The sequence below is a fragment of the Dermacentor albipictus genome, chromosome 1 (assembly GCF_038994185.2).
Source record: "Dermacentor albipictus isolate Rhodes 1998 colony chromosome 1, USDA_Dalb.pri_finalv2, whole genome shotgun sequence".
Taxonomy (NCBI): domain Eukaryota; kingdom Metazoa; phylum Arthropoda; class Arachnida; order Ixodida; family Ixodidae; genus Dermacentor; species Dermacentor albipictus.
Genome location: NC_091821.1, coordinates 226,165,837 through 226,192,628, shown reverse-complemented (window position 1 = coordinate 226,192,628; position 26,792 = coordinate 226,165,837). Strand labels below are relative to the sequence as shown.

At 44.8% G+C, this 26,792-nt stretch overlaps 1 protein-coding gene across 1 annotated transcript in view; it reads left to right on the top strand.

Annotated features, from left to right (window-relative positions):
* jp (junctophilin) overlaps positions 1-26,792 on the top strand; it is a 139,830-nt gene that overhangs the window by 98,647 nt on the left and 14,391 nt on the right. The window contains exons 5-6 of the mRNA XM_070530947.1: positions 1,936-2,270; positions 4,204-4,322. Of these exons, the coding sequence (XP_070387048.1) occupies positions 1,936-2,270; positions 4,204-4,322 (454 nt within the window). The remainder of the gene's footprint in view (positions 1-1,935; positions 2,271-4,203; positions 4,323-26,792) is intronic.

Sequence of the window (26,792 nt, the reverse complement as noted above, 5' to 3'; positions counted from 1 at the left end):
TACTACGCGAAAGCATCGCTTAACAAGTGCGGCAGAGTCTTCTCTTGCTTTCAATGCGCTCAATGAACACAGAATCTAGGTTTACACGGCGTCACGGAAGAGACCAATCACGAGACTTTACAGGAGAATACGGTACTGAAGAGGGTACAGTAGAGCGATAGTCATTCATCCTGTCTCGCCCCGCTAGCCCGCTCATGTGGCTCAGCATTCACTCTCGCGCTTGGAAATTGATGAGGGTCCGAACACGTTCAGCAATTTGTAGCCCGTAGTCTGTGTTCGCTTAGTTCGGTAGCGCTTCGCGGTGAGCTGTAATACGAAGGTCACCATAGGTAACGTGTTGACTACAGTTGATAACGAATGTTCACAACGCGATATTGAAGCACCGCCATCGCTGGCCGCGTAGGGACCAGCGGTAAAAAGAGTAGCGCAAGCAGCGAACGGCCGTTCCACTTCACGAAGCAGAAATCAGTATTTCGCGACTACATATGGTCCTTATAGCTGCGCCTCATCTAAAGGACGCAGCCAGTCCGCATCATCAGCGCACTCCCCCCAGCAGTTACACAGCAGCGCGCTTTTTGCGTACGCGGTCGATCACAAGCACACTGTTGTCAAGTATCACGCGACGAAGCCGCGAAAACCTTGCCTTCTCATTAACACGCAGCACCGATGTTCTTTCAATACCAACCTCGGTCGATTTGCCGAACGCTTAAAAATTCGAAAAATTAGATGGTAACCGACGTACGTTAACATGAACATCGCCACCCGCTTTCCATGAAGTTTGCCTGCAGTTTTCTGGACGTGGCCTCGAAAATAAATCTATTCATCCTTGATGAAATTTGACAGAATGTCAGTTTATGCCAGAAAGAACTAGTCTACGTGTAGTACCTCGCTAAAACACTAAGGTCCTAATATCAAACTCAAACACGGTTGCGCAGACAGATCAGAATGCTACATGTTTGCGGTGCAACCATCGCGTACTTGAATTTATGCAATTATTTTTGCTGGGGTGTTATTTGTTTGCTTATCCTTTGCTTCTTCTACTAGTTCTGAGCAAGTGCTTTTCATTTACTGATTCCATTTATGCCCTCTTTTCCGCCTTTTCTTTATTGTGTGATACATGTTGCTCATTTTTACGAAGCACAGCTCGCAAATTATTTCAAGTACTCACTGTAATACATCCCACAATCTTCCTTAAGCTCGAGTTTCTCTTCAGGCGAATACGTGTAGTACACTACAACGCATAACATTTCTTTTGTGACTGCGCAATGAGTTGCATTATCAAATAAACTGCTATGTGGTATGCTTCATTCGTTCTGCCTACCGCGCGGAACAAAGCGTCGAAGAAAATGTTTCAAGATACGCATATTGAAGTGGTCATTTTTTTTTCTCTCGCTTCGAATTATTGGTTGGTGCATTTTGCTGAGGTATTTTCAAGCGTATGTCTCTGTTATCTACGTGTGAGTGGAGCAGTTTCAACGAAAATTTAACTAAAGAATGTTGAAATATAGTAGCTATAATTTATATCTTTAGCTTTTGTAGATGCTTTAGCTTTTGCAGCTACTTTTGTATTAACTAGAAATCAGTGCGCAGTATCTGCAACATAGAGGTCGTAGGTTAAACCTACTAAGTTGGGTGTATCGCTTCTGAGCTAACCGAAAACACGTATTCATCTTGAGATAACTCCTCGCTGTTTAAAATTGGCAAGAGCTAGCCGAATCGTCTTTAATTTATGTGGTCACCCAGTTGGAGTCTCCAACTTCCATCATGCTGTGACAGCGGCTGCATTAATTTCAAAGGTGTTCTAACCTTGGCACACCCAAGGGTTCTGACGCGTGCACGCCGCTTACGTCGAAAGCGTGATTTCGAGAGACGTTGCTGCAGCCCCGCGTGGCTGTCAGCGCGTCGTCAGGGTTCCGGGCGGGGTGTGCTTCGCAGGAGGACATGACCGACCAGAACGTCATGGAGACGTACATGGGCGAGTGGAAGAACGACCGACGCTCGGGCTACGGCATCGCCGAGCGCTCGGACGGCCTCAAGTACGAGGGCGAGTGGTACAACAACAAGAAGTACGGCTACGGCGTCACCACCTTCAAGGACGGCGCCCGGGAAGAGGGCAAGTACAAGAACAACCTGCTGGTCACGTCGGGCAAGAAGAAGCACCTGTTCTTGCTGCGCTCGGCCAAGTTCCGCGAGCGAGTGGAGGCCGCCGTCGCGGCCGCGCTGCGGGCCTCGCAGATCGCGCTGCAGAAAGCCGACATCGCCATCTCCAGGTGAGTCGGGGGCTGCAGTGTGCGTCGCGACGAAAGTAAAAGCGGTATTAAGCAGTGGCGTCGGAAGTGCGCCGGGAGGAGCAGTTGGGGGGCGTTAGCCGCTCATATTTTGAGATCCAAGTCCCTTGCAGATACGCGTGTTGGGTGCTCGGTGCAGGGCAAGTCCCAGTCACCGAGAGTTCCGGCGCGCCTACGGCACGTTGTGGAACGCTTGCGAATAGGCTAATGAAGTAAACACCAAAACGCTAAGCTTATTAATGGGAGACCAATGTCAGAACCCAGCAGAACCCGATGGTCATTGGAATCCTACAGTATCTTGCACAAGGTCACGTTCCGCGAAAACCGCAGCCAGGTTCGCACGTCAAATCCGTAGAAAGTATCTGCGGCTTCACGAAGTCACCCCTGATGAATGAGTCGGAACGCGTCTCTGAGATGTTAAGCTCTGTTAAAGAAAAGTGACCTATTTGGTTGATGTGCACGCCACTAGTTACTTCTAGTATCTCCCAAAGAGTCTGATTTCGCTCGAATACACTTCGGTGAAACATGCATATCACAGGCGGGGCGGCGCGTATACATAGAAACAAACAGAAAAGGTAGTAATTTGTCAATGTAGACGCACTACTTGCATACCTGCACACTGCAGTACGTCGTCTTGCGTAATTTCAGTGAAGGAACGTTGGAGAAACAGCACAATAGATACAATCACGTGGTGGAGCAGGCGACCGGGTACTTTCCCGTGCCTATCCCTGACTATGGCAGCCGGAAACTAAAGCCCCCCATACGCGTTCTCGCGCGCGGTGGCGCGTGGATGGAGGTGCATTACTGGAAACCAGCGTCGCTTGACTGCAGCACACAGTTATGGGCTTTATGCAAATGCAGGATAAAACAGAGGAGAGATATATCGGATATGGGGACTTAGGAGAAGTGGAAACGAACAAGCGGTGAGCCTCACTCCTGCTCCAACGTCTCGAAAAAGGAGTTCTTTTTTTTTTCTTCTGTGTCTTGACCAACACAAGCGCTGGTCGAAACTCGCGTTTGGTCCGAAGCTGCGGTCCTGCTAATTTCTAGTTCTAACTTTACGAGACATGGCAAAGAGCGATAGATGCACCCATGCCAAAAAATTAGACGGAACTCGTTCCGCTGTTAAAACTGCCATTACGTTCGTCCTATGTGAAAAAAATAATGCTTAATGTCTGCTTAATCATGCACAGTCATGCTTAAGCGCATGACTGTGCAACTATGTCGTCGCTCACGACTATTTCTTTTCCCGTTTTCCCCTTCCGTTCGTGGCTTAATGTAAACTGCTGGTGCTCGCGCACATGTTCTCGCGCGGACGTGATACGCGACGCGTGGTACTCGCCTATTCGGCAATGCAGTAGCAGCCACGGTCAGGCAAGTCCGAGAGGGTTCGCTAAAGAAGCTTCGCTTAAATACAAACCCTCCCAACTTTAACTGGGTTCCGCATCAGCGGAACTGGATCGTTAATAAGAGCTCTTGCTACGCTTGTCCTCGCGTGTTCGCCATATTGAAGCTATACCAATAATGAACACATTGTTGTGCCAAAAAGGAAAATAAAGACTTAGGAGGGAGAGTATGAAACGACAGATATACTCTCCCTCCTAAGTCTTTATTTTTATTTTTGGTGCAACAATGTATTCATCAGATCCCAACCAACTCGCCCAGCAACAAGTTCTACTCGACTGAAGCTATACCATTTAGCGTGATTTCAGGAGAAGACGCGACCGAGTGACATTGGTCAAACGAAAGGGAGAGACTGACGAACACTTGCAGCCGCTTAGTTTTTGTTTGCTGCCGATCTAGGCCATTCTCGGCGAGGTATTGTCTCGGCAGGTACGAATTCCTTTGCTCCAGATACTTTGTGCATAACGGCCCACTTTTCCCTCTGCATTGACGCCTGTCGACATTTCTGCAGGACGGCAACGGCAAGGGGCAAGGCTGAGCAGGCAGATGTTGCAGCCCTGCATGCCAAGGACGATGCAGAGGTGGCACGCAGCGTTTCCAAGCAGTTCGCTCCCGAGCTTTACACACCAGGTAAGTGGTGTCGACAGTGTCTTGCAATGCCAGTCCGTTAGACGCTGGCGGTTTTCCTATCAGCATCTAACGTTCGTGAGGTCGTTGATAGATTCATGCGTTCAGATGAGCAATAGATAAAGTACGAAGTACAGTAGAAAAACAACAACCACAATTTGACTTCTAATTGAAATGCAACAATAGATTGCTATATGCTTCAAATGCTGCTAAGCCCTCGCTAGCCTTGTCGGTACACACTATAGTACGCCACGACCTGATCAGCGTGAACTAGCTTGCACCAAGAATGAGCACCAGTCCGGAATCTAGGCCGAAACTCGCAAAGCTTTTTACTCACAAGAACTGGTTGTCGCTGGCCGGTCGTCTTCATTAATGTGTTCGCTGTAACATTAGCCAGCGTGTGTTCATACGAATCTCTCCAACGTACGAACTGTGCAGTGGTGTGAGCGAACGACTCCCTTTTGAACAAATGTTTGCGCAACACAAGCCATATCGCGTTAGTGTATTCGCGAAGCAAAAGAACGCCATGAGAGCTCCCTTGTTATGCTTACCGCCGCAAACACGCGCAATTTGGAGGTCACGCGATGCGAGAACGGTGACGAAGCTCCAATATTTTACGCACAGTGCAAGAAATAGCATAACTCAGGTCTCAACCCTAAAATGTTAGCAGAAAATACATTCCAGCGAGGACATTTTGAAGGTATATGTCGAGACCTCTCTTACGAGCCGTAACCGAGTCGTCGACAGTGCACTGGTAAACTTCTTTACAATGTGATATGCGTATATAGGTGTTATTTTTTTTAACACGACAGAATGCTCTTTAGGCCACTGCCGGTGAGATCTTTTGTGATATCACATGCGTTTGATTCACAACATATTTGTGTTTTTCAGCGCACAGGAAGAGTCCAAGAGGTTTATTTACTTTACTAGCATGCCACCTGTGACGCGTTTGCAAGAAGTGCTGAATATGCTGTACTTGTGTTTTTTTTTTGTATTGTGGGATTAACTTTTTTCAACAAGGTAATTTTAAGCTGTGCTTGTGCTGTTCGAAAACAGATTTGAACAAAAGGAAAGCTACACAGCCTTTCACAGTTACGGTCATACTATAAGCGGACAACAGCAATTTTCTGGGTGGCTACGCGCATTTCAAACTGACCGGAAGAGTTTGCGTGCTGTAAGGGGCAATTAGTGTACACTGCTGATACTGAAGATAACCTTCGCAGTGCTTATTTCTCAGTGCAGTTTCACATTAGCTTGAAACAAATTGTTCTCAGTAAATATTAGGTATATCTGGGCTCTGCCTTTTATAACCGCTACATCTCCCTATAAAGACACCTTTCTCTTGAATTTTCACGGTAGATTTGCTATTTGGGCTAGTAGCGAAGGAAAATGTGTAGTACACGGTATATTCCTAATCAATCTGAACAAAGGGCGCAAAGCTGCTGTAATATAAGATAGTTTGCCTCACAACTTCAACAGGAACAAGTGCTTTCCTTGTTGACGTACATTATGTTTCACTCTTTTGATTTATAGTTAGCAGAGATATGAAAAGACTCGATTGCTCTCTTCGCATAAAAACATTAAAGTATTGTCACCTTACACAGCAGCTGAAGAAACGCGAATTTTTTTTTCATTGCGACATCTTTTTCTAGCAGACGATTAGGGTAGCAGACAAGGAGACGAGCAGGCGACAGCCGTGGAGGCAGGTATTGATAGGATTGGATTGACCGGCAGTTTGTCGGCATCAAACATGAACATAGTGACGCCAATCACTTCTTTTTTTTTTTACCTTGTCCTTTTGTGTTACGTTCGCGATATCTTTTCGTGCTATGATATAAAAGAACGTTGCTTGCTCTTGAAAAATACACAACGCAGTGCGGGATCGTTCAATCGCTGGTCTGTTAGCGATGCCTCACCCCCCACCTAATCTCGTTTGGGTCTGCAACTCCTCTATTCCTTGCTCGTTTTGTTTCGTGTTCCGAGGAATATTGCCAATGTGTTGTTGTTTACGGCGGCCCGACGGCAAATAGACTTCTTCCTCGTCTTTCTTCTTCTTTTGCGTAGGCCTCGCTTCAACGACTAGTGACATATGTTTTCTGGGTTGTAGTAACTTTTCCAAGTGCTTCTCGCACGCAGAATGGTCCGACATGGCAAATATGAAGGTTGGGAAACACGTATACTTTAACGATCTACTAAAGCCGTCTCGAAATGCCATACATAGACGTTATCACGGCGTCATTACACAATAATATTTTGCCGAGCAGTAAGGTTTTATGTATGGTGGTGTTGCCAATAAAAAAAAAATACTGGAGTGCTGCACGAGCTTCTTCTGCCTGCGCTCGCGTGTGGCATCCGCAGCGGTCGCAGGAACGGAGCGGAGCACGTTTATCGTGACGCCGTGACGCATCCACATCCAGGGCACGGAAATCGAACCTGCGTCGTATAAGCAACTGTTACACTATAGTGGCGCCATGTACTCGCCTCCTGTGTGTCAACGTCAGATGCTCGACCCCTGATTTGGATGTGTCCTGGAACGCGGGCGACCAGACTTAAGAATTTACGAGAGGCTATACGAGCGCTGGGTGATGCACAATAAGTTTGAAGAGACACTGTTGCAGTTCTTGCACGATGAATAGTTGGAAAGTTTCATTTAACTTTCTGTTGTTATTTATGCCTCGAGGCAAATTCTTCCGGATGAAAAAAATATTGTAGTAAATTATTCAGGGCACTCTGGCACTCGCCAATGTTTTTTCTATGGTTTAGAAGGTTACGACCTTCATTCAAAGCAACAAATGGCAAGTCGAAAATGTCATGCCAGCACTCCTTTAACTTTCCCTATCTCTACTCGGTGAAAGAGTGTCGACCACCAGTTTTTAAAGTATTGTTTGTAAAAGTATGACTGGTCTACTTCCATGCTCTGGCAAATCAGTTAAGTGGGTCGCTTCAACGGCATTTAAATACATTGGTGGCATATTGAATACCCGAATTCATCGCGTGGCTGCTTATAGAGTCACTTCCTTTATTTTGAGCCTTTTTGTTAACGCCCTAAAAAATTTACTCGAATCATGCCTTTAGAGATCAATTATCTGCCCAGGTTGACATAATTTGCAAGAGAACCGAAAGCAATTTAACGTCACGCCAAGGACCTAAACTGACGTCCTCTGACAACGGTTGGTTGTCGAAGCACGCAAGCTCATCAGTCAAATTCTGTCGCTCCTCCTCGTATTGAGTGTGTGTGTGTCTGTATATATATGTCATAGGGCATATATCCTATAGTCGCGCGCACATGGCACAGCTCGCATTCTGCCAGCTCGGTGAGTCACATCAGGGAGCTGTATGCAGAAGATAGCCACCCTTCGCGGCGCTGCATGCGTAATCAAGTAAACGAATAATTCGACGCCAGTTATTTGAGCCTATGTGGTCATTTTGAAATGTGAGAACTAGGGGCGGGCAAATATTCCAAGTTTCGAATGTGAATCGAACACTGCACACTAGCTATTCGTATTCGAAGAGAAACTAAGAGAAACTATTTCGATGTCTCCGAATGTACCAAAACTAACCGACGAAATATTTCGCAACAACCGAATCTTTGTCTGGTTACTGTTCTGCATCTGCTAAACAAAGTATCGCTAATTATCAGGAGTGAATAGCGAAGTGTTTCGAAGCCATGCAGAAACAAAATGGGTAATGAAAGCTTTGTTTTGGCTTTCGCGGTGAAAGCCTGGATGACAGCCTGCCATTTTTCTTGTAGTCTGTCATTTAGTGTTTTTGGCAGTCTAGCCATGTAGCAATGTCGTCTTTTACGCTACAATATTTGATGTTTTCTTTTCAACAGCGTCTATTACATGCGTCTACGGCACACAAGCAATTCAGGAACATTTCTATTTTTTTTTTCACAAAGTCTGGTATTTTTTTTTCGGCAACCAATTATTTGGCGTTTTGGAAAGGTAGTCATACAAGAGCCATCCTGTTTTGGGAGGCTTTTTTGCAACGAGGCTCTAAATGTGTTGTAAGGCTACTTGAGCAGTTCTTTTTTGACCATTAGTGATCATGCGTTTAAAAAATCATTTGTTCTTTATCGTTAGCTGTCCTTTATTGCGCTGTTCAGTACAGGAGCATTACCTAATTACGCAAAAATAAATATTCCTGCTGTAAATGCATGTGTCTGCGTATGACTATTCGATAATTCGATTCAAATTATTCGCATTCGAAAAAAGTTTACATCAATTGGCCCACCTTTAGCAGAAACACGCCAGTAGATATTTATGACGATTGCCTAGACTTTGTCAATATAGAATGTGCCGCAGATTTAGTAGCTACTAAATTAATTATTGTAATTCAATTGGTAAATGAATTGCTTTGTTTTTCTTGCAAATGATGCCGGCCTGGGCAGATAATTAATTCTGGGTGAGGTAATTCGCGCCAACTTTTTAGACCTAAATAAAAAAGTGCTTGAAGTAAAAAGAAAAGGAAGAAAAAGGAGCTCACTGTATATTGGTGACGCACATTGGGCTACGCACGCTAGCTCTTTAAGGTTCATCATTTTAATACACTTTGACATTTTGCCCAAACAACTTATTTTCATTCGCATTTGAAGAACCTGCTGCTCTCACATATGTGGTACATGCCCGGCAACAAGACTTACGTGACTGACACTGATTTTATTAATGGAACTTGGACTGTTCGAAGTTCGCTATAAGATGCCATCTGGCGAAGCATTTGAATAAAGTGTCCAAGAAGGCGTGTAACACGCGTAGAATAAAATTCAAGGGGAAATGACGAGCTGAAAAATACGGCGCTCGCAAAGAGGCCGATTGTAATGGCTCTATGCGGACACCCACTTTTTTTGTTACGATATATGGAAGGAAGGGACTTTGGCCTTGTTCTGCGAAAACGTCGAGAGAAGATCTAACCCTGTTAAATTTCTAACTAATCTAGCCCTGTCAGCGAACACATAGTGTTTCACTGCTAAGCACGATGTCGCAGGCTTGCTTTTCCGGCTGCCACGTTCCAGTGTGGACGGGGTTGGCGAAAACGCAATGCGGCAAGCGCCGAAATCGAGGCAGCGTATCCCGGCAGTGAACTCGCCGCGTTCACCTCGTCGTAGAGATTGGCCGCGACTCGTAGCAACCGCTCGCACATGGCCCATACGCGCGCTGCTGGGTTCCAGCAGGCTTATACCGGCTGTTTCAGCGAACACTTTCAAAATTAAAAAAAAAAACTGCCTGTGGCGGGTAGCGCAACTGTAGTAGATGAGCTGGTCTACTCGCGGACGCGCACGCACGCACGCACGCACGCACACACGCGCGCACGAACACACACACACACAAATTAAATGCCTAATCGACTAATTAACAAATATCCATGGGTTAACTAATTACCCTATGGCACGTACTGCAATCTAGAAATTCTAGCTGGTGAGACTGCAAAGCCTTGAAGAGAACTGTATGGATGACACCATTTACGAGATATGCTTAATTTATGAACTTAGTTTCTGAATATACTTAGTATACTGAACTTGGTATACTTAGTTTCTGAACAAAATAGCATTTTATGCAATGAAACACAAAAGTAACTGCAACGCCAACGCATTTCTCCGGAAAGTTCGGGAATTAATATCTCGGGTGCTGGTGTCATCCTGAGAATTCGTTCTGAGCGGATCCTCCTTGCGAACTCCCCGGCTATAATTCGTCACTTGCAACATGTGCCATAATGTCATTAGCTAAAAAACTTAATTAGTGAATTTTGGTTACTAACTCGATTATACATTTAAATTTTGGAGCAAGTAATGTCCGCCTTCACACTAGAGTTATGCTACCTGCTACACAGGCAAATAAAAAAAAATGTGAAAGTGTTCGCTGAAACACCCGGTATAGCCTCCTATGACCTCTTCTACATTATATTGCGCATTGCCTTCAATCCTTTTCAAATACAACTAGGAAGCGATTACGTAACATATTCACCCTTGATACGATGTCAGATGCATGCGCAAGTGTGTGAAGGCGGTTTAATCGTACTCTTGCCCCCAGATTTTAAGAAAGTTGGTGCTAATTTGATACAGACAGTTGTGTTGTCGCAGGCTATGAAAAATAACCGCGTAAGTACGTTGCGAGTACTGCCAAGTGACCAAAAAATCTTGGATGCAGCGCCATGCAGTATGGCAACCAGCCACATGACGTCATCTTAATCTCTACGTTTACGCAAAGAAAAGCAGTTTTTACCACATAGAATATCAGGAGATGGTTTCTTTTTTTTCATTTACATGGAGAAACTGAGTGGCGGTTAAAAAGTGCAGCAGATCCAACGACTCCGAATCTACATACAGCGAAGCTTTGTGTGAATGCACAAAGAGCCGAAACACGAGCTTGTGTTTATTGAATGTCCGCACAGAGTGATACGGAATGCTTTATCCATGCATTGTAGAGAAGCTAATGCAGTGCCACTGCCGCGGATGCGCGGGAGCGAGCGCCATCTGGCGTCGGTGCATGGAATCCAGCAGCGCGCGCGGTGCGCATACACCGCGGTGATTGGTTGGCCTCTTCGGCTAGGGAACAGCCAGGCCGCCGCACCCACGGTCACGAAACCCGGCGAGGTTCGCCGCAAATTAAAGCTTCGCTTAAAAAAAAAGGGAGGGGGCGTTCACGTTCGTGACGTAGCATGTTCATTTCATGCCAAACGTACGTGTTGTGCATTCACAACATATTTTTTTTGCGAAAAAAAAGTTTGTTTGCCTGAGCTTTATTGAATTTTACCCTTAAAAAATTAAATTATTGGGTTTTACGTGCCTAAACCACTTTCTGATTATGAGGCACGCCGTGGTGGAGGACTCCGAAAGTTTGACCATTTGAGGTTCCTTAACGTGCACCTAAATCTAAGTACACGGGTGTTTTCGCATTTCGCCCCCATCGAAATGCGGCCGCCGTGGCCGGGATTCGATCCCGCGACCTCGTGCTCAGCAGCCCAACACCACAGCCACTGAGAATTTTACCCTTAGAGCAAAGCATATGAGTTAAGTTATGGAGTTTCACGTGCCAAAACCACTTTCTGATTATGAGGCACGCCGTAGTGGAGGATTCCGGAAATTTCGACCACCTGGGGTTCTTTGGCAATGGCAAATGGCAATGGCAATGGCATATGGCAATATATATATATATATATTTCTTTCTTTCTTTCTTTCTTTCTTTCTTTCTTTCTTTCTTTCTTTCTTTATTATTTCCTCAGACACAGTCTAAGAGGGGGCAGAGGCTAAAGGCGACAGAGCGCCTGACAAGGGCCCCGGCTCCCTTGCACAATAAACACAGACCAAATACATCAACAAAGTTCAGTCAGACAGACATAGGTTCAGACAGTGGGCAATATTAAAAAGGGAGACTAGTCACTGCTCGAATATGAAGTCAGCAAATAATTGGTAAAAAATATTTACATGCGCAACATAATGGCTGCAACGTAAATACAGAACAAAGCAATTTAGTTATCAGTCGGCACGTTCAACAACATCATTCATAGCCATGGCACTCATCACAAAACCAAGACACAATAACCAAGCACAATTTCACAGCCGTGTATAAAAATTGCACTAGTTGAGAGAAGCATGGCAAGGAGAACAAAGCGCACTTTGTGAGGTAATTTACAATAATGAAAACATAATGTCACTGTTCACAAGAAACTTCCTACAGTATTTCTTAAATGTATGTACATTTTTATTAAAGTCGACTTGCATATCTCTTCTGTTCAGAGCATTGGTTATTTGAAAAGATAATGCTTGCCTTCCGTAGTTGGTTCTAACTTGCGGCATTTTTCGTTTTGGGTTTCGGGTACTGTATGAATTTGAGCTGGGTACTGCGGAAATATGTAACTTGTATTTATTGATCCATTGCAATAGCTTAAAGTAGTACACCTGGTCAGCCTTCAACATGTTATATTTGGTAAATAATCGATGTGTTCTCAATAACTGCTTGTTGCCTTTAAAATTTTCCAGTATGCGCAACATTTGCTTTTGTAATACATTAAGTTTGTAGTAGTTGGTAGCCGTTGTTGTTCCCCAAGTCAAGATTCCATAGCTCATTCTAGAGTAAACCAGTGAATAGTATAGTGCCTGCTTTAAACGTTTGGGTATTAGATGTTGTACTTTGTAAATGCACCCAATGGTGCGAGAAAGGCTTGATTTTAGGTGAATAACGTGAGTATTCCATGAGAGATTGTGGTTAAACCAGACACCTAAAAACTTTTGTTCAGTAACCTGTTCCAGCAAGCGTCCTTCAAATCTAATGTTAACCGGGTAGCAGTCATGTTTATTGATTGGCTTAAAAATGACGTACTTTGTTTTATTTATATTTAGACTCAAGCGATTTCTTTGAAGCCATGCAGATAACTGTAATAAGTAGTCATTAACAGACGTCTCTAAAGATTGCATGGTTTCTCCGGTGAAAAAAACATTGGTATCATCTGCATACATTATTAATTGCGGGGATCCATGTATTGCTATAATATCATTTATATAAATAAGAAAAAGTAGGGGTCCCAGAATAGAGCCCTGGGGAACGCCCTGTTGTACTTCGAGTCTGCTGGAGGACCAATTGTTAACACGTACATATTGATAACGTTTCTCTAGATAACTCCGGATTAGTTTTATTGCTACTCCTCTAATACCATATTTTTCTAATTTTCTTAACAAAATGTTATGTTGAACAGTGTCGAAGGCTTTGCTGAAATCTATAAATAAGCCAAGAGTGAGCAATTTTTTTTCTATATTTTCAATTATCTTATCTTTTATGTCAACGAGAGCAATCTCTGCTGATTTGTTTACTTGAAAGCCGTACTGAGCTTCTGTTATTACTCGGTGTTTATTAAAGAAACCGCTTAGCCTGTGATTGATGACGTATTCAAATACCTTTGAAAACACTGTCAGAACTGAAATGGGCCTATAATTATTAATGTTGGTCTCACCACCGCCTTTGTAGACAGGTGTAACTTTTGCGATCTTCAAATCATCTGGAAAATCTCCGCTAAGAAGCATCTGGTTTATTATATGCGATAATATGGGGCTTATCAAGCTTACCACATGCTTAATAGGCAAAACTTTTATCCCGTCGTCTCCACAAGCGACTTGGTTTTTTAGATTTCCTATTATTGTTTCGATTTCATGAGACGTTGTAGGGGCAAGTATGATTGACTCCATCAAGCTATTTATATGTACGCAGTCACTGGAAGTGCCATGCTGTCCTGAATAAACACCTACTTTAACGAAATGTTGATTCATAGCTTCTACTAAATTGTTCCCAGTTAGAAGCACATTGTCAATGCAGATTTCCTTCACACCACAGTCAGCTTGATTTCTTGCTAATATGTTGTTTAGTAGCTCCCATGTCTTTTTGCCGTCATTTTGAACATCCTGGAATTTAGTTTGGAAATAATTAGACTTTGCGTATTTTAGATCCGAGTTCAATTTATTTCTCAGTTGTTTGAATTCATTCAGTACACATGGATCTCGGGTTTTAAGAAACCGTTGAAATTTTCGGTTTTTCTCTTTTATTCTTCTGTGCAGCTCCCTAGTAACCCATGGTTTTCTAATCCGTTTACTTTTCCGAGTACTTTCTCGGAGTGGAAAGGCCAAATCGTAGCAATGTTGAAATTTCATCAAAAAGACCTGGTAAGCCAGTGTGGCGTTACGTTGCTTGAACACATCATCCCAGTTCTCTTCTGCTATATAGTTATGAAACGTCATCAAGGTATCATTAGTTATTGCTCGATACAAAATTTTTTCTTGAGGAAAAACATTATTTTTCTCGGAAGGAAAGCCCAAGCAGAACACTGGCAAATGATCGCTGATGTCATATCTGAGAACACCAGCCGTAGCATTTGCATCATCTATGTTGGTAACACACACATCCAGACACGTGGCAGTATCTACTGTGACCCTGGTTGGCAGTGATATCAGATTAGAACAGGCATAGGAATTTAGTATGTCATGAAAGTCTCTTGCGCATGGACTATCTGATATGGTGTCTATGTTGACGTCACCGAGAAGCATAAATGATTTTGTTACAGTCTGTAAAGTGCGAAGAGCATTGTCGATGAAGTCGATAAATTCCATCGATTTGCCTGCTGGCGGTCTGTAGATCGCGCCAACAGTGACGTTCGACAATTTGACAAACAGGCTTTCAATAACTTGATCGCATCTAGTCAGGTCGCTCAGCACTTCATAATGTACACTCTCCTTTATAAAAATTGCTATACCACCGCCCCTTTTTATATCCCTACTAAGGCTTACGCACTTGTAACCAGGAAGATGCGGTGCCATGTCTGTGTGTGTTAGCCAAGTTTCTGTTAATACTATTGAAGAAAAATTAATGTGTAGGGACTGAAGAAGTATCTCAAGACTATCCACTTTGTTTTTTAGGCTTCGCATGTTTATATGTATTACTGAAAATTGTCTTTTGTTTGACCTGTGCTTTTGATTAAAAGTTTGGCAATCGTAGTACTGGCAATCATTTTGTACTGCCATCATTTTTCTGAAGTGTGTCGAACAGGTGGGTGCACCATTATCCTTAGTTTATGTTCTCCAGATCAGACTGTCTATAGTCGGATACAACTTTAGAAAAAAGGGGAGGCCCCGCCCAGATGACCGAAGCGGCGAAGTCACCGGCCGTCCGGCGCATGACGTCGGTCCAGAATGCGCGCCCATTGGTGCACCCGCCTCGGAGGAGTAAACGCCCCCTTTTTTCTAAAGTTGTATCCGACTATAGCAATTCTGATAGCAACCGAGCCCTCGTCTTTTCGAGCAAGAATTTTCCCTCCAGAGCACCACACGAACTTCCATCCTGCAGACTTTTTCTTGGCTATCGCAGCCCCCAGAAGCCTTTTGTTTAAGACAGTCAAATGTTCATTCACATATACCGGAGAAGCTTCTCCTCCGTAGTCAACGTCTTTCGTAGTTATCCTTTGTTTTTTGCTTTTTTGCAGGATTACATTTCGCTTGGTACGCTGTACAAAACGAACTACTATGTTTTTCTCCTCCGAGTTGTGTACAGCGACGCGATGACAAATGTCAATATCTGTGTCAACGATTGGCTCACCCAAGAAGACGCCAATTTTCTTAACGACCTCTGTAGCATCTCCTTCTGTTGGCACACCCTTGATTTCCAGATTATTAGATCTCTGATGCTGTTCCAGCTCTTCGACTCTGTTGCTCAATTTGCGGTTCTCGGCTACAAGTTCTTCATTTCTTTTCACTAACCCTTGAAATTCTTTTCGCAATTCCTTTAACTCTTGCTTGATATCATTTACACCATCACATGTGTCACTGCAGAATTTCACACTTTCTTTCAAAGCCCTTAGGTCAGCCCGAAGTTCGCGCTTCAAGTCATCAAGGGCCTTAAAAAAATCTTTGGCGTCCTTAGTCATAACTAGGTCGAAAGCGGGCAGCTAAGAGAAGTGGGGTAAGGATACAAGCACAGCACACAGTAGGCTCTCGATCAACGAGAAACAATACGACACTCGTGGCGCACGTTGTGTTCGGCAACAGTGCAAGGATAGTAAGGATTTGTTTGAGGATAGCAAGTAGCCTCACCTGCAGAGTAACAGGAAAAAAATTAAGTCCGTGTTCCCTGTGCACTGTCGCCGAACTGTAGTCGCAGTTGGCTGTCGTCCTCCTTAAGTACGCTGGTGTGGCGCCGCCGTCGTAGCCAACTTCTCTATGGAGCACGCATGCGCCAGGTAGCCACCCGAACGATGTCCGAAGATGATCAGATAGCAGCCGTCTTTGCTGGACGAATCGGCCCTTCACAGCAGTCGATCCGTGGCAGGGACTGCAGAGTAACAGGAAAAAAATTAAGTCCGTGTTCCCTGTGCACTGTCGCCGTATATATATCACCGTATATATATATATATATATATATATATATATATATATATATATATATATATATATATATATATATATATATATATAGACACACACACACACACACACACACACACACACACACAGGGTGTTTCAGCGAATTACTTTCACAAATCTTTAAAAGTTGCCTGTGGCAGATATTAGATTTCTAGTTCATGAGCTGGTCTACTCGAAGCGGCTCAGACAAAACTTGCACGAAAAATTGAGATGCAAAATCGACCAATTAATAAAACTTCACTAATTAAGCTTTCAGCTAATTACATTATGGTCCGTATTGCAATTTACAAATTATAGCTGTGGAGTTCGCAAGGCGGATCGACTTTTCAATTTTTTCAACAAATTTTTCAAGGTGGCACCAGTTTCGAGACATAAATTCCCGAACTTTGCGGAGAAATGCAAGCGCAGCGGGGGATGAAAGCCGCCGATAGCGAAGAGAGCGCGAGGATGAAAGCGGAGGAGGAGAGGATGGCGACAGAGCGAAGAGGAAAGCGTAGTGCCGCGTGAGACGGGCTCCACGGCGGCGAGCCGCTACGTGATGGTCCTACAGTAGCGTGCACCGTCACACGGTCGCCGATGACGTCATTAATAAGGCATGCGGCGAGCGCGTCCACCGATACCATATATGGAGACGAAGCGCTGGCATGCGCTGCTTCGCCTGCGCCGCCGCCGTTGAAGAGTGCGCTGCGCGTGAGCCACGCGTTCCCGTGTTCACGCTTTCTTTCTAAACAATGAGCGACGCAACCGGTGGAATTCAAAGCACCTAAGGAGCGGCGCTCAAAGTTCGCATTACGTAGTATCGTAATCATCGGTAAATTTTCTTTTCTGTATCATTTGGCAGCTTCTAATGGGAAGTCAACCATTAAAGCATCTCCTTCTTCGACTACGAGGAGCATGGGCTACAAGGGCTTAACATCGCTAATTCCCCAGCTTTCCAAGTTGACGGAAAAGAGGTTAAATACAAGCGGACAAACCGGAAAGTGGGTTAGGTTCCCAAATAATGCTAATTGCATTCTAGATCAAACCAGTGCCATGCTACGAAAGAGCTGTGTAAGTCACATGTACGCGACTATTCCACTCCTTCCACCAATAGTCACACTCCGTGAATTGTGTGGGGCTGACTTCGTATTCATCGACAGAGGAGTTGAACGTTGTTGAATAAACGGTATCACACCAGTCTCCAGCACTTTTGCAACGCCTTTTTTGCGAAAAGACGTGGTCAGTGCACAAACTTTTCCGCCTCCTCGAGGTGCGTATTGTTGTGAAGACGCTCGGGTGGCTGCTCAACGGCGCCGTTCGGAGTAGGGACTGAGCTTCATATTGTTTTTCTCGCCTAAAACGCTGAAATTACTCTCATTGAACATTTTGACTGAAATTTTTAGGTACCCTTCTGTGGAACACAGAACTCTTCATATCTTTAGGTTGTCCACCTCAAGGAGAAATTCATGGCGGAAAACGTCACACTAATGCAACTGTTATAAATTTGGGACCATTTTTCTCCAACATTTCGTAGTTGTTACTAGCCAAAATATTTTAGCTGACTATTTGGACACAAGACTGCGACGAATACTTGACAAAACAACTACGAAAAAATCATAATGTTTTCAGGAAATATCAAAATTTGCCCCAAATTCGTCTTTCTGCTTGCATTATTAATATGCTAAAAATGAAGTCGTGTCCACCAAAGGAGAGTGCATAGTAAAGTTTAATTTTTCTAAGATACTGACTCAAAATATCCGCTTTCCTTGAATTATAATTTAAGAATTCTTCTTTGTCTTTCTTTTTTTACTGTGTACGCCATGTTTTCCTTTTAGGACAGAATTCAGACAATTTTTTTTTCACTCAAAATATTTTGTTAATGCATTTCTTTAGACCCAATAAGTGCCGATAATTTTTTAATGAGGAATCAGAGAGTGTCAAGTCTTCGGCTCGTGCGTTTGGCGCAGTGTGACCCACTAGTCAGTAATAAAAACCGACTTGAAAACTGGTTATATCCCTGGGCTGTATTCAAGTCAGTGCTATGACTGGCACTCGGCGCTGTATGAGGACAGCAGTTTTGGAATGTCTTTTTGGTCGCTTTGAGACGTGTTGTTGCAAAAGCAGTCTTTCAACATTCTAAAACCCTTAAATTTGAATAGTGCGGTTTGACGTCCCGAAACTACACAGTGGGTTATGAACTGGACGCCGTAGTGGAGGGCTCCGGAAATAAACTTGACCACCTGGGGATCTTTGACGGCTGGGCATCGAACCCGCACCCTCGTGCTCAGCATCGCGACGCCATTTCGACTGAGCCACTACGGCGTGTTTCTAAAACACTTGAACATTCCAATCGACACCGGAGCTTCTTTTTAAATAGTCTTTTTCTTCCTCTGCGTAAAAAAAATGCCTCCTAATTTTGAGTTTCCATAGACATGTATGCTTGAAACGTGGCGTGCAATTTGGGACGGTCTTTCGGACAGTGAAACTTATGTATCGATGTGGTTTTATGCTTGTAGAATCTATTCTGTGCCAGTACCGATCTTACGACGCTCAACGATGTGCTCCGAAAACTAGTCTCAGCCACTTGAAAGACAAACCGATCTAAGAGGGAAAGATCTTGGAACCTTGTCTTATGCACTCCAACATGCACAAGGCTACAAAAGTCTTATTGCACTTCTTGATGGCGACTGGCCTGTACGAACGCTTGTTGCTCACAGTGAACTTAAGGTTTTTGTAGACTGATCGACTGTCTCTTTATTATTATTGTTATCTTAACTTTTTCTTATTTATCTGTCCACCTTTACTATTCCTCAACTGTAGGGTAGCGAATTGAGCACAGCCTTGGTTTACCTCCCTATAGTTCTCTCATATTCGTCTCTCTCTCTTGCCCTCTCTATATTTTTCCGGATTTTTTTTTAAATTAGTGGCCTCTGGGATAACTTACGCGCTAGAAACAGGACTTTCCGATAGAAAGCGTGCTTTTGGTGACATCGCGGCCGCTAGGCGCGTTGGTTGTTCATGCCCCTTATTCCTAGACTTCATTACTCAGTGAACTGGGGACTCCTTTTCACCAGGACTATGGAAACTTCCCAAAACTAGAAATTAATTGTAACTTTAAGGGTGTTTTGTAGGCGTCTGTTAGTACTCTGCCGACCTTTCTTCGTTCAAGGTTTTTATTAAATCTAGTCTTATTGTTGAACAACAACAATTCCCAGTTGAAAAACACAACAGGAAATTTTGACAGTCTGTCGTATTTTGGGACGCTGTTTCTGTAGTTCTGTTGCCTGTAGTTCTGTTGCCTGTAGTTCTGTTGCCTGTAGTTCTGTTGCCTGTAGTTCTGTTGCCTGTAGTTCTGTTGCCTGTAGTTCTGTTGTCTGTAGTTCTGTTGTCTGTAGTTCTGTTGTCTGTAGTTCTGTTGTCTGTAGTTCTGTTGTCTGTAGTTCTGTTGTCTGTAGTGTGACGTCCTGTAGTAGAAAGCTCTGTAGTTCATGATCAATATTTAATTAAAAATTGACAGAGACCTCCTTAAGGATATGTAAATTTGTTAGTAAAGAAAAAAAAATATAAAAGTGAAAAAAATTTAAAAAAAAAACGTCCGCTGCCAGGATTCGAACTTGCGACCGCACGATTCCGAGCCCGACATCTTACCACTGCACCACCGCTGACTTTTTTTTTCTTTATTACATGGAAAAGAAAACTGAAGGTGTATTACAAAGTGGACACAACCACACATTTAAAACTCAGGCAAACACACACATGCATCCAACAAGTGCATCCAGTCTGGCGGAGGTTCCTGCAGAGCGTACACACTTCTTACATACGCAGCACTTTCGCGAAAAAAGGATTTTGTAGTTCGCGGGCTTTCGGCATGGCGATCACAGAGTCTACTTCTCCACAGGCTATATAAACCAAGCACAATGAACATATCATAGGGAGGACCATCGGTAACCTGAAACGGTAGAAACCTAATTGAGTATGGAGTCATGTCAATGTCCTTTTTAAGTGTCCGTTGGAGAATGTCCCAAAAAAATACAGCGTCCCTACAGTCTATGAAACAATGATCTATGGTTTCGGCACGTGGACAGAGCCGACAGTTTGTTGACCACGGCACAAAGCAACCCCTCGAATTCAACCAAGTTTTAACAGGGAGTGTTTCCGAATGTAATTTAAAGAAAAATGTTTTTACTCCAGGAGGCACACACATTTTCCGGATGCGTTTAAGTACATCCTGATGAGGTCGATTTAAATAAGGTGCACGATACAAAGGATCTGGGAAAATAGAATCAACCAGTGCTGCAGAAATTGCTTTTCTGCTTGCTGTGAACACATACTCCAGGCTGAATCTAACTTTCAAGAAAAGAAATGTATCAACAACCTCCTTGAGAAAGCCCCAAGGAGCCTGTGGGACATCTTTGACATTTGATGACACTACTATGTTAGGAACATAATGAACTAAACGCAGTTGCAACATTTCCCGCAAGAACGGATGGTCACTGTCTCGAAAGAAAAACAGGCGAGAAACAATTTGCCTGACGAAGAGGTGTACTAATCCTAGACCACCACGTTCAAGGGGGAGAAACAGATTGTCGCGCCGCATCCATTCACATCTCGAACTCCAAATGAATGTTGCAAATACGCGATGCAGTGCCTGAAGGCGAAGTCTTGAGCAGTGCAGTACTTGGAGCACATACATAAGACGGGAAGCTAAGAAAACGTTACACACTTCAGCACGAAAGAACACTGACAAATTCCGCCCTCGCCATGAATTCACTTTACGTTGAATTTTGCCAACTTCTCCCGACCAATGAGCGTTGCTATTTCTATACTGTGAGAGAGGCACACCTAAATAACGCAGATCTTCTTTCCATTGAATTCCTGCGTAATGTGATGGCATTGTGGCCCATAATCCAAACCAAAAACCGGAACTTTTTTCAAAGTTAACGCTTGCACCAGAAGCAGCACAAAATTCTTCTGTAATTGCAAGAGCAGTGTTTACACTCTTTTTATCAGTACAGAAAAAGGCCACGTCGTCTGCATACGCAAGAACCCGAACCTCATTAGTAAGTAATTTAAACCCTTGGAAATCTTGTGCTTTAAGAATGCCCATACAAAGTGGCTCTAAATACAAGCAGAACAGAAGCGGTGACAAGGGGCATCCTTGTCGTACTGATGATAAAAGCCTAATCGGATCGGAGAGAGAGCCATTCACTATAAGCCGCGTTGAGCCATTAGCATAACATATCCTCACACCTCTAAGGAGCAGAGATCCGATATTTATATGCTCTAGTAAAGTAAACAGGAATGAGTGATGCACCCTATCGAACGCGTTAGCCAGATCTAGCTGTACCATTGCCACCTGTCCAATCCCCTCAGCTACACACTCTAGCACCGATCTCGCAACATGAATGTTCGTCTGAATGGACCGTCCCCTGATGCCACATGTTTGATGATCACCGACCACAGATCTTACTACAACTTGCAAACGGTTAGCTAATACCTTAGCAAAAATTTTATAATCCACATTGCATAAGGAGATAGGACGATATCCGTCAACTTTTTGCAATTTCTGTTCATCATCGGTTTTGGCTATAAGGACGGTGTGTCCTTCGTACATTGTGGCGGTTAGGTACCCTACTTCCAAGGCCTCTCGGTACACCTGAAGTAATAATGGCGATAAGAGGGAACGAAAACACTGATAAAATTCGGCAGTAAGGCCATCCGGGCCAGGCGTTTTGCCCTTCGCTAACGAATCGATGCATGAAGTTACCTCATTGATATCAATGTTTTCGTTGGTATAATCGTACTCATCCTGATTTAACTGGGGTAGCAACGATACAATCTTTTTGGCAGCATCTGTATCCAATGGCATATGGTGTCGGAATAGTTTTTGGTAATGTTCAAAACATGCTTTAGTTATTAGAGTAGGCTCGTTAACAATGATGACCGCTGACATGTTCTTGGAGAGTAAATTTTTGGTCTTTTGAACAGTACGATGTGCTGATGCGCTGATGTTTACATTTGCGTTTTAAGGGTCAAGATGCGCTATCACTCCACCGCGTCAAGTGCCGCATCTCTAGAAGACCAAGAGTGTTCTTACCATCGACAGGTACATCATGGAGTGCTAGAACATCTATTTTGATGTACGATATCCATATTAAATGAGAAATTCAGAAATAGGCAACGGTGACTGTTAGGGTTGTTTCTGCTAATTTCGACAGTTGTCGCTCTTTCTTTACACTTTCGAGCGCGCATATAATTCTTGTGTTCAATGCAAAATAGCTACATAAACATTCGTGGATGAGTGTTCTTTCTGACAGCATACTGGCTTCTCACGGCAGCGCTGTACCAGATTAATGTGACCCGAGCGAGACAGTCTTTCACGCAACTTTATGGAACAACCCAAAACTTCTTTTCCGCTTCGCATAAGCTTGGGAAATATTCCTGGGAAATTAGCTAATGTGGCAGTGTAACAGCACATGTAAGTCCACAGGCCTGTGTGCCACATTTTACCAAATAAAACAAAACGGATGCGCAGCCATTCCCGCAGATGGTACGATTTTGATCAGCGGCCGATTTTAAGGAGACCGGCAGGGCGTTGCTGGTGCCGCGTCGTCACGGCACAATTATAAGTATTGGCCACGTCGACTTTAATACCGGTGCCCGTGCAATCAGCATTGCCGGCTTCACAGAAGCGCGATTGAAAACCGCGCAAGAGAAAAGTGCAGTGTACATCACCGATCTGAAATTGACATACAATTTTAAAGGGCCGCGACGGAAGGCGCTTCTGTTGCGACTCCAGAACTCTTGGCCCTCGCGACCGAATGTTTCTGTTGCGACGTCAGAATTGGTGTCGTAACGTCGGGGTCGCTGTCACGATATAAAGCTGTTGTTCCGACTTCAGAACTCTTGTTGTCGCGACAGAACGTTTATGTTGCGACTTCATAACTCTTGGCCTTCGCGACAGAATGCTTCTGTTGCGACATCAGAATCTCTGTCGTAACGTCAGAGATGTCTCTCAATTAAGAAACGTCAGGAACTTCTGTCGCACAACAGAATTTCTGTAGTTGCGGCAGGAATTCCTGTTGTCTTTTTCAACTGGGAATTTTTAAACTGAGTTATGTCTTCACAGTAGGTTATGTGTCAAAACGAAATTCCGTGCTACATATATGTAGTACACACTACAAAAGCTTGTCGCATAATTTCAGTGCACTTCTGTTGTCATCATTGGGTACATGTTGCGGCGATAGGTTTCTGTCGTACAACAACAGATCTCTGTAGTACAACAGAAGTTTGTCGCATTACTTCAGGGACACTTCTGTTATGACAATTGGGGTCCTGTTGCAGCGATAAGTTTCTGTCGTACACCAACAGTTCTCTGTAGTACAACAGAAGTTTGTCGCATTACTTCAGGAACACTTCTGTTGTGACAATTGGGGGCCTGTTGCCACGATAGGTTTCTGTAGTATTTCAACAGCTCTCTGTAGCACTACAGAATTTTCTTGAGTTACTTCAGGAACATTTCTGTTGAGACAACAGGGTGCCTGTTGTGCTGACAAATTTTTCTGTAGTACTACAAAAATCTGTTGTAGAGCTTCAGCTTTCTGTTGTAACAACAGACATACGACAGAGTGTACTTCTGTAGTCACAACAAGAAATGTCTGTTGTACATCAGAAAAGTCTGTCGCTCCGTCAGGAATCTGTAGTTACTACAGAAAAATCCTGTTGTACAACAGAAATTTCTGTAGTTGCGACAGGAATTCCTGTTGTCTTTTTCAACTGGGTTGTACAACATATTGTACAACTATTAACCAAACACTGATACTCGCCGTTGTTACGAAATGCAAATAATTCTCTATGAAACAACGAGGAAAGGATGAGGATGACGTCACGACGTTTCTAAGGCACACCCACTTGTTTCCGACCGCTTCATAAAGGTTATATTCCACGCACATTGTGACGTCACGTGCCCCGCATTATCTTAGAAGAGCGGGGCCACTGCTTCGCCGGCTTCTTCGCGCGACGCCAAGGACTCGTTGTGCCCGGTCTTCTCGGTGTGACGCAAGGTGTTTGCTCCCCGCGGCTGGGCGCCCCTGGCTCTGTCGATGTTGCCAGCGGCCGACCCAGCAGCGCTGCTCTGGGGATCACCTTCGCCTACAGCGGGTGGAGGGAGAGCGCGGGCAGGCGCGCTTCTTCGGCAAAGTTTGCCCCGTCAAGGCAGAGGTGAAATATCGAATGTTTGTCGCGCCGGCGCCGGGGTGGCTCCGCGAAACGCGTCTTTCGGCTTGAGCCTTTATTATCGTGATCGTAAATCCGAACGAGAGTCCTGCTCGTGCGTTTCGTGTCTCCAGCGCAGCCGCCTCCTCCCACTGCTCGCGGAAAAGCTCACTGCCGAATACCTCGGCTATCGAGGCTGTACACGACAAACAACGACTTTTGTTCGTCTCCGTTCGGGGCATAAATTGCGCGGTGACATCTTGCGGCACGCTTTACTGCGCGGCTGTAGTTGTTTGCCCGTCCGTCCACTCAGGTCGAGCGCGACAGGGGACGCCGCGTGCTGCGATTGTCACATTCGTGCGCTCACTTGATTCGGTTGCAGGCTTGTTGACAATACCTTGCGAACTATATGCGATGGCTCATGAGGCTGCTACATTTCCATTGAACTATACTTATCGACTTGAACCTGGAATCTGCTGTCATGAAGCCACAGGTTACAACGACGGTTCCGCTGCCTCTCATCTCAAGCTTGCATTTCCCGTTCCCTTTTTTATTTTCTGTTTCGTTTTACTGTTCAAAACAGTAATGTCCTACGGAACAGCACCTGAGCGTAACGCTATAGTGCAACGTCCAATGTGCGCTCTCGAAATCGTTCTCATCGTCAAGCTAAGAGAGATACGGAGATTACGGTTGACAGCTGGGTGAGTTGTTACGAATTCATTGCTACGAACTGCCCCATAGACTGGACACAAAGAAACAAACAGAACAGCACTAATTTGTTTGCTTTCTTTGTGTCCCGTCTGTCGCGCAGTGTGTTGTAGCAACGAGTATAAGATTTCCCTTCATCGTCGTCCTTGTGGCCATGCTCGTTGTGCCTTCATCGTTATCATCATCATCGTGCCGCTTTCGTCGTCATAACGTCGTCGTCACTGTCGTGCATTGTCACTGTTATGCTGCCGCCGCCGCCGTTGTCGTCGTCGTCAGCGTCGTTGTGAAATGTGGATGCACGAACCTGTGAAATGGAGATGTTTGCTTTAGCTCGTGCTTGCATGAAACAAACGCCGAAAATTACGAGCTTGCCGCAGCTGTCTGAAACGCAAGATGCAGCAATCTTGGAAACCACGACCGGATATGAATTTCCTGTACGCGCATTCGAGGTTTAGTTCACTGAATGTCAGTTGACTATCATCGTAACCTACCCCGGAAAATTATTTGTTTGCGGACAGATTGTCATAATTCAAACTGCATAATCTGGCTTCGGAGTGAAGTCTGACATATCTCCGTCCAAGAATACTTGGCTCATGTGGCTTCCATTATCCTGAGCTCTCCGGTGAAGGACGGAAATTTGACGCGGTGAGGATCGCAACGCGTACACATTACTGACGCAAAGCGCTTGGCCATGAAAATAAGCACACAATGCTACACTCACACAACACACGCACATACACACTCACACACGTACAAAACACAAACACACGTACAGGCGCGCGCGCACTGTCACACGTGCGCACTCGCACCCGTACAAACACACGTACAAACACATAAACACACGCGCGGACGAACGTACGCGCACCTGCGCCCTATGCTTATTGGATCATACAATGTAAATCCTCCGTAGCGGAGCGGGTGCGCGGCAACGAGACCTGCGCTGCCGCTTCTGCTGCTGCTGCACGCGAGCGTTTTTGCACGCGACAAGCACCCGCCGCGTCGCCTGAAGTGGCCGCTGCGCCGCCGGGGGAATGTTGGCACGAGTTCTCTCGGGGGCGGAATGGCTCCCCTTTCTTCGGGACGCGCGCCTTTGGCCGCGCCACCTTGCTCCACAGCTAAATCGAGAGTGGCCCAAAGCGGTCGGCCCCGCGCGCGCGACACTCGGAATCGAGGTGACTCTTCACCGGCGCTGGGTGAGTTTTCTCTGCACTTGACCGCATTTTGCGGTAGCGCGGCTTCGCGAGCGTGTGCCTGCCCTGCGGCAAACGATCAGCAATCGACCTCTGCCCAGCTTCTCGGAGTGGGCTCGGAATATGCCGCGTAACAGCGCCCAGCCGCAATCGCTCGTCGAGCACGCTGCATCTCGCCTGCTCGCCGCGGCCACACCGGCTTTGCGCTGACTTCTCGTCGATCTCGTGGCCAGCTGGGCTACTTTGAGGGTGCCCAGCTCTCAGCAAGCCGTCCGAGCCGTTACTACGCTTGCATGCTCCTAGTTTAGAGCGTTTGCAGTTATGGCGGTCATCTTAAAACTTATGTCACTGTAGTTGCGTGAATTATTTTTGGCTACGCTAGGTTGCATTTTGTGCAGCCGTCCTTTCGACTTGAATATTTTGCAAAAACTTTTGCATCGTGCTGTGGTTCAAGGTCGTTGGCAGCAAACTACCTATCGCGAG